The 8,615-nt window shown below is 32.2% G+C and overlaps 1 protein-coding gene across 2 annotated transcripts in view; it reads left to right on the forward strand.

The window, feature by feature from the left end:
• The first annotated feature begins 1,679 nt into the window (after positions 1-1,679).
• Positions 1,680-8,615, forward strand: part of LOC101641918 (NKG2-A/NKG2-B type II integral membrane protein-like) — a 16,890-nt gene continuing 9,954 nt past the window's right edge. The window contains exons 1-5 of one of the 2 annotated variants that reach the window (XM_045293276.1): positions 1,680-1,826; positions 3,428-3,658; positions 4,081-4,161; positions 4,729-4,764; positions 5,461-5,612. In XM_045293276.1, coding sequence (XP_045149211.1) covers positions 3,472-3,658; positions 4,081-4,161; positions 4,729-4,764; positions 5,461-5,612 — 456 coding nt within the window. In that variant the 5' untranslated portion in view covers positions 1,680-1,826; positions 3,428-3,471. Of the gene's footprint in view, positions 1,827-3,293; positions 3,659-4,080; positions 4,162-4,728; positions 4,765-5,460; positions 5,613-8,615 lie in introns of those variants that run through there. The other variant, XM_045293275.1, reaches the window with a different exon arrangement.

Raw genomic sequence — 8,615 nt, forward strand, 5'->3', positions numbered from 1 at the left:
ATTTTACCTCTTAAATCCTAAAACATTATTATTTTTGCATATTCTCAAACAATGAAAATATTTTCCACCTTTGTTTAGGACTTCTTATGCTCCAACTGCTCGCTGTACTACAATGTGAATATGTATTTTCAAGTTGGGATCTATCTTACTAGTATTTTATGATAGATAATATCCATTCAATATATAATAAATGCTCAGTTATGTGTAGCAACTAATTTTCCTTTTTCAACTCTTCAACTCTTTCAATATATTCTGTGCATAATATATTTTATATGGCATAAGTTTTTATATTGAATAAAATGCTTAATGTTTCCTTTATTGAGAATTGGTTATAAATTCCTTGTTTTAATAAAAAATCACTGAAAATGTCATAATTTTATTTCTTATTACATTTATAAATTAGAAAGACATATTTACTTGTAAGTGAACTGCAATTTAGCCATCTATTGTTGACACTTGTCCCCGTTAACTGCCATCAAGTTCATTCCAACTTAAGGTGACCTCCTGTGTTCTCTGTAGAGTTGTCAATGCTCTGGTCATTCAGAAATAGGTTCCCAGGTCTGTCTTCATAGGAAAGTATGAGTAGATTGAAACTACTAACCTTACGTCTAATTAGATTAATGAATAAGTCCATGCAATTCCTGGAAACTCTTCTTTGGACACAGGGTTCTGCCATTTTCATATGTACTCACAGATTCTTACACACAGCTATATCATACAAAGGGAATTTTAATGATTCCAAATATTTTAGTAACTTTATGATAAGAGATTTTGTTAAGTGTAAATAGTATAAAGACCAATCCTTATTAGTGCACAGATAAAATCAAGTGATATATAATAGTGTTGAATGGAATACTCCAAAATAGACCACCAATAGGAATAGTAAGCACAATAATTTCAGTTTTAAAAGAAGTAAATATTTACTATTTGCCATTGTTGTGGAATAATTTATTGCTTACATTATGTAATGTGTATAATAAGAGGAAAGGAGGAAGGTTATTTAGTTTAAAAAATATAATACAGTCAATAGAAATAAAGTTGATTACTAATAAATATAAAAATACACATGTACATACATACATTTGATGGGACTTCAGAAAAATTGTGGAAAAATGGAATAATGGTATATAGGAATTTTTTCCCCCATATTTTAAAGATGACTTTAATACAATTTTTAATTTATTATCTGAAAATATAATTGTCACTGTTGGTTTCCTTCATGCTCTGTCCAGCTCACGGTGATCCCATGTGTGCAGAGTAGCACTGCTCTAAGGGTTTTACAAGATTACAACCACTCAGGAACTGTCTCTGGATGCAATGGCACAGGTCTACTGTAGAGTCTAAACATAGGATGAAAGCATCTAAAATATTGTAAAGTTGCCCTAAATGTAATACTGGATGGTGTGATGAAAACAAGGAAACTGCAGGAGTGATCAAACCTTCTTTATGCAATATCTTATAGAATATGAAAACAATTTATCAAAAGTTCATTATAAAGGATAATCTATATTAAAAGGTTTAAAGATCTACTTTGTATTTTTAATAGGTCAACATCTATGTTCTGAGGGTGTGTGATGACATAAACTCATTTCAAATGGTCAAATGTGAGAATTTCCTGTTCAGAGATTAAGAGCCATCTGCTTTTGACTGCTTGCCTCACTCTGAGCCCTCACAGAAGAGTCTGTGAAGAGCACATTCTTTTTTGTTTTTTAACTATATTTATGTCTTTAGATTTTGCCTTTTATTACCCTGTTACATAGTTGATATTGTAGGAAATTAATAAGATTTCCTGATTAATGAATCCAAGGCTTTCCAACTGACAGAAGGTATGTACCTTTCCCACTGGCTTCTAGTTTGTCGCGTTTAGTGAGGGATTGCAAATGCTGTGCAGGATGTGACTGAAGTATTATGAATATGCCATAAAATCACTACAAGCATTTGAATTAGGGTGAAAAGTTTTCTTCAAATGTAAAATAGTTGGGAGGATTTCTTAATTCATATAGTGGATAAATCAAGTGTACACACACATTTTGGGATTTGTTAGTTAACATAATTTAAAGTAAAATCTATGTTTCATGAATGTGAATAATTGTTTCTTGAGTTTTAAAAACTGGATCAAGGAGTATCTTTGTGTAATTATGTATTATATTATTCTTTTTAAAATGATAAAATGATTCAAAGCTAAAATCAATTTCTCATTTATTTATTTAGATTAGGTAGACAGTTTTATTTTAAGGATGTATTAGTTTACAGAATTTACTAATATAAAGTTAGTAATAAACACCAAGAGGCTAGCATATTTATCAAATCACTGTGAAGGAAACACATTAATATAAGGGAGCTGCCTACTGGATTATATGACAATATTTACCTACTAGAAAGGAAAGGAATCATAAGAAACTTTGGCAGAAATAAAATTAACACAGTTCAGGGCTTATAATTTCCAGGTTGAAAGAAAAGTTGTTACATGTATTTGATTTTATATATTATAACTCTCATTTTAGATTATGAGATCATATGGCTAGTCATTAAATATTTTTTTATTTAGAATTAACTTCTTGATCATGGTAATTCTAGAGTCAATGAGAAAATTATTAAATTACAGTACTGGACTATAAACAATTACTTCTACAACCAAAGTCACAGACCGTGACTCTCTGGAAGTTTGAGTTGACACTGTTCTTCCATAAATGATATGCACTTCTATATATCCATTTAGGATCATGTATTTTAGCAAGCAAATCAATTGCAATATTATTGCATAAGAAATATAATTTTCAAATAATTTAAAATGGGGTTCCAATGTTGTAGGGCTGTTGATAAATTTATTGTATCATGTACTTTTTTTTGAAGCATATTTCCTGAAATATATAATGATGTCTCAGAATCCTCCACCCATTAATTGTTAAGGAATTGACCATATAATAAGACCTCATCTTCTTTTAATAAATAAACAAGTAAATAAATCAAGAAAAGTTGGTGCAATAAATTATTATGTGCTCGAATTTTCCAATGTCCACATCCGTAAAGCATTCCATCTTTAGCCATTATTATATTACAAAATTTACCTAAATTGATTAATCATTTTCCTCACAATACAGCATTTTAATTTTAAACCCATGTATTAGAAAAGTTTAAAATATTTCTATGCAGTTGGACTAAGTAAGTTTATTCTAATTTTTGAACATGTTTATTTTTCAGTAATTAATTGCTTTTATTATTCCAACCAATATCACTTGATCAAATGCAGGAAATTTTTTAAAAATAATTTATTCCACCAAGAAAGAAACATTTATGTACACCTCTTAATAACTTAGAAAAAGAGCTTTAGATTCTGAACTGCTAAGTGAACACTGATACTTACCCTGCCTCCCCACCTGCTTTGATCTGGTGATATATATACAACGTTTATTTCCTTCTGAGGCAGAGTGCACAGTAGAGCACAGACTTTGACACTGCTCAGCTACAGAGATGAATAATCAAACAATATTATACTCAGAACTGAATCTGACCAAGAGCTCAAAAAGGCAGCAAAAGAAACCTAAGGATGCTAATAGCTCCATGCCAATTGCTGAGCAGGAAATTACTTATGTGGAATTAAATCTTCAAAATACTTGTCAAGATCTTCCAAAGAATAAGAAGAATGTCCATTTCAAAGGTAAAATATTTAACCGTCTCATAAATGCATTAGGGCATAGAGTTTTACTGCAAGCATGTTGGGAAAGAGTGAAGACTAGACATGGAGCAAGGCTATTCAAATTAAGGGAACAGGCTCAGTGGTTTTGTTTTTCAAGATCGAACCTGATGTATAGACATCACATTCTACTGTGAAATCTGAAGCTTAATTCTATCAGGCATTTTAAAACTTTCCTAAAAGCTCTTCAGCTATCATTTTACCAATACCAAAATGGTTTATTCTGATATAAAAATTATAATGAAGAATGTGAGTTCAATGTCCACTTTTTATGTCTATGATTCCAAGAAACTCAAGTCTCTTGTTCAACACTTTCTAAACATTGGCACCATTGATCCTTTCCCATGTTTCCATTTCTCTTTCCAAATATCGCTCATCGCCTCCAGAGAAGCTCACTGCTGGAATCTTGGGAATCATCTGCATTGTCTTAATGGCTGGCGTAATCGCCCTGATAACCAATACTCCATGTAAGCTTCTGTAATATCATAGTACAATATTTCTTTAAATCTTTGAAGATGCCTCCATATGTTTCCTTATATTAGGGAATGGAACTCATTTAAAAGTATGCATTTGTGTCATATACATACCAAGTCTTTAAAACTTGTCAAATAACAAATATCTAATCAACATAGGTTAAACATGGAAAAGTTATTCTAAATCTTCAAATAGTATAAGCAACAGAATGGTTGTAGGGAGTACTTGTTTTTAATTCTAAATGTTTGCATTATATGCGTGTGCATGCACATATGTGTTTATGTTGGTCACACTTCAAAAACTTTCATTGAGAGAATGAAAACATTTACTGAGAATTAAAAATTAACTTTTAAAAGAAGTTAAATACTTTAAGAGATTGTAACATTTGTCTTTTAGGCTCTCCAAATGTTTTTCCAAATAAGTTTATCACTTAATCTATTTTTACGGTAAAATAATTTTCACTTACATTATTTTAATATCAAATTATAGAATAGGATATAGAATTATTATAATTTATTACAAAATAATAACCTCTATGGGAATTACTTTCACCTTCTTAGCTGTTGGAACACCAGAGAAAAACAATACTCAGAAAGGTAAGAAATAATTTTTAAAATTCTGATAGATTAAGATTATATGATGGATCACTTGTCTATTAAGAGGCTAAAAATGTTCCCATATAATTTTAGTACTTTACTCATTTTTATTGGTAAAATCGTTTTCAAAGTTCTAAAGGATTAAGCTTTGTCTATATTTTAGGCCATGAACAAGTACTAAGAAATTTAATAAGGAATCAAAATATAACAAGATATTTTCATAAATATAAACATATGAGATCATTCTTATTCAAAATTTAGGAGACGTTCTTTTAAAATTATTATATTCTTTTGAGTTGATTCATATTTTCTACTGCTTCTATAAAGACTACAGCCCAGAGAGTCTTATGAGGGAGTTAAACTGTGTCACGTGGGTTGCTATGAGTTGAAAACCAGCTTCATAGCAACTGAATAAAAGCAACAACAGCCTGATGTAAGACAGATAATTTTACTATTCTATGAAGTAGAATTGCTCAGTCATTTTTCAGGGCATGTATAGGTAGCATAGACTGATGATTTACTTTTTATTGCTACTTAAATAAGGGGCGGGAGGCTGACACTGTGTATTTGATTTGTTCTCATATATAGTTTTATGAGATCACATATCTATGCTATATGTCCATATGTATATGAAAATATATAGATTGATATTTTAATTCAAATTGCTTCGTGATATAAATTCATAATCTTTTTCAGCACATAATTATGACAGTTGCAGGCAGGATTGGATTTGCCATTCCAACAATTACTATTACATTAGTACTGAAAAGAAAAACTGGGCTGAGAGCAAGATCGCCTGTGCTTCTAAAAAATCTATTCTACTTATTACAGAAAATGATGAAGAAATGGTAAGATTTCAAAGATCTTAAGTATTTTACTAAAAGATATACAAAAATAAATGCATGTACAATATATTTAAGTGCATAATAAGTATTTATCTTGTTATTGGCATGCTATAATATTACTGACTTGCTGCGTTTCCTATACGCGTTAAGAATCAGATTTGCCTACTTTGCAAACTTAGATAAATAGAATATGAACTGTTTAGTGTCTTACTCATTTCAGTTGCTGTTTTGTTCCTTGAATCCATCTATATTTTTATCCATGTTTGTGGCCCTGGGTAGGCTCTGACCTATGCAACCCCATAGAACAAAATGCAATCATGTGCATTAATTTTTTTAAGGTTCTTTTGTTATTTGAGTGAAAGTCTACAGAGGAATAATTTTTCTTTCAACAACTCATATACATTTTGTTTTGTAACATTATTGTAGTGTCCTGAACTGTCTTTGTGATCATCAGTGTGTTTCAATCCACTGTTGACGACTCATCTCATTAAATGTGCCTCTCATTCTCACTGACCTCTATTTCACCAAAACATCTTTTCTCAGGACTGGTCTGTACTGATAACATGTCTGAAGGAATCACATCAAAGTCTCACCCTCCTTGCTTCTCAGAGTCTTCAAAGGTTGTCTAGAGTTGCTTTTTATTTATTGTTAAAGCTACTAGTACTCGATTCTTTGAATTGACCATGCTTATTTATATTTAATGCACACTGGTTTGTTTCCAATTCTTCCTTTTTATGAAAAATAGTACTTTTACACACTTTTGAAAATAAACTTTATTTAATTTTACCATATAGAAATAAAGCTATTCAGATTGTGCAAAATAGAGAACAGGCCAATGTAGGTCAAATCAGTTCAAGAAACCGAAAATGCTAGCTTCCATCAGCTCTGCCCCTGTTTCTCCTTCCTCTTTCTAAACCACTGTCCTTACTTTCATTATTAAAGATAGGCTTTGTTTGATTGGACACTTGATATAAATGCAAATATTCAGTATGCACACTTTAATTGATTTTTGGCTGTACTATGAAAGTAGCTCATCCCCCAAAAGAAGAGACACACATGAAAGGCAAACATGAGGTTTTCTGCTCCTCTAGAGATTTTTATCTCTTGGACTCCCTACATAAGGTTGCTCTGAGTCAAAGTTGGTTCAAGTGCAGTCAGTGGGGACTTCTGTGAAGCAGGTTGCCAGGAGTGGCTTTCAAGGTGCCACTAAGTGGATTGGAGCCACCAACATTTTAGTGAGTTGTCACACACTTAACCATATGCATCACCAGACATGAGCATTCTAAAATTCATCTATGCTGGTTAGAAATTTAGGACTTATGAAAATATTTATCCACTATTTAACAATTGTAATGAATATTGTCATGATTGTGGAGCCCTGGTGGCTTACTGGTTCTGCATTTGGCTGTGATTCTCAACGTCAGCAGTTCAGACCACCAGCTGCTCTGTGGGAGAAGATGGTCTTTTACACCAGTAACAATTACCGTCTCAGAACCTCAAACAGGGCAGACGCACCGGGTCCTATAGGGAAGCTGTGAGTCTGTATCGACTCGAGGGCCGTGAGTTGGGTTTGGATGTTTCTCTAAGATCTTTCAGAAAGTCTCTGGTCCACATCTTACCTACTTGAATGGGGAAATAGTAGGAGGGCATAGTGGATGTGTTCATCGATGTCTCAAAGTTATCCCCCAGTGAAGGGAGACGTAGGACAGGGCAAGATATGACAAAATAACAATTTATAAACTATCAAGGACTCATGAGGGAGAGGGGAGCAGGGAGGGAGGGGAAAAATGAGGACCTAATGCCGGGGGTTTAAGTGGAGAGAAAATGTTTTGAGAATGATGAGGGCAATGAATGTACAAATGCGCTTTACACAATTGATGTGTGTATGGATTGTGATAAGAGTTGTATGAGCCCCATAAAATGATTAAAAGAAAGAAAAATCTGAATTAAAAATTAAATACCATCAATAAATTGTACACCTGTAAAAAAAAAGTTATCCCCCAAACATACTAATTCATGAGATACATAGCCATTTACCTAAGTTTTGATCCTGTTCCTTGATCCAGTCCTCCTCAAAACTTACAAACATAATAATTTTAATATTAGAAATTATGATGAATATATAATAGTAGCATTACTAGATTAATATGAAATGTTCTTATTCCTATTAGATGGAACACTTAAAATGCACTTAACAGGAGTTTAATAATGACAATAAGGAAAATGTATGTTAAGTATTTCAGTGCTATTACCCACTATCCTATCCAGGTTCATGAAGTGCCTCTTCCTGTCTCTTGACTATGTTATCTCTGGGATTGTCACTCTTTTTCCTCCAATAGATTTTTAATACATTTTGAATATGAAATCTTTCTTGTGTTTGTAAGTTTCAAGCACACTTAATTTTCTCAGTGTCTCCTATTTTTATGGTCACATTGGGTCCTTTCGTGAATAGAATAAATCCATGTTAACACAGGTCACTTTATCATTTATACTGATGGTGCCTTTATGGGAGAACCATTTCTCTGAAAACATCTAGAGACTTTCTGTTGCTGTTGTTAGGTGCCATTAATTAATGCCACTATTAGTGACTAATTTTAGTCAATAGTGTTTATTTTTGAAACTTTGGAATGTGTACCATTTAATTTGGGGGATGCTGATTGACATACATACTTTTGTCATGTGTACCAGAACTTAATTTTTGGGATGCTGATTGACATACATACATTTTTACCTCATCTAATTGAGCATAATTTATATGAGAAAGAGAATTGGTGTCACAGTGGCTTAAGTGCTGGGCTTCTAATGGCAAGGTCAGCAGTTCCCTATTCCACTCTGTGGCACCTTTGTCATAACCCAAGAATATTCCGTTTCTAGTAGTATATTTCACTTTTCCAGTTCACAGTTGCTATTCTTTATGATTTATTTACATCTTTGTCCACATCTATTTATACACACATTTTTTCAAAAAACATACAGTCACTTCATTCTTTTTTTTTTTTTTAATCA

The sequence above is a fragment of the Echinops telfairi genome, unplaced genomic scaffold (assembly GCF_000313985.2).
Source record: "Echinops telfairi isolate 266 unplaced genomic scaffold, ASM31398v2 ScPeMD7_1957;HRSCAF=2489, whole genome shotgun sequence".
In the NCBI taxonomy this organism is placed as follows: Eukaryota; Metazoa; Chordata; class Mammalia; order Afrosoricida; family Tenrecidae; genus Echinops; species Echinops telfairi.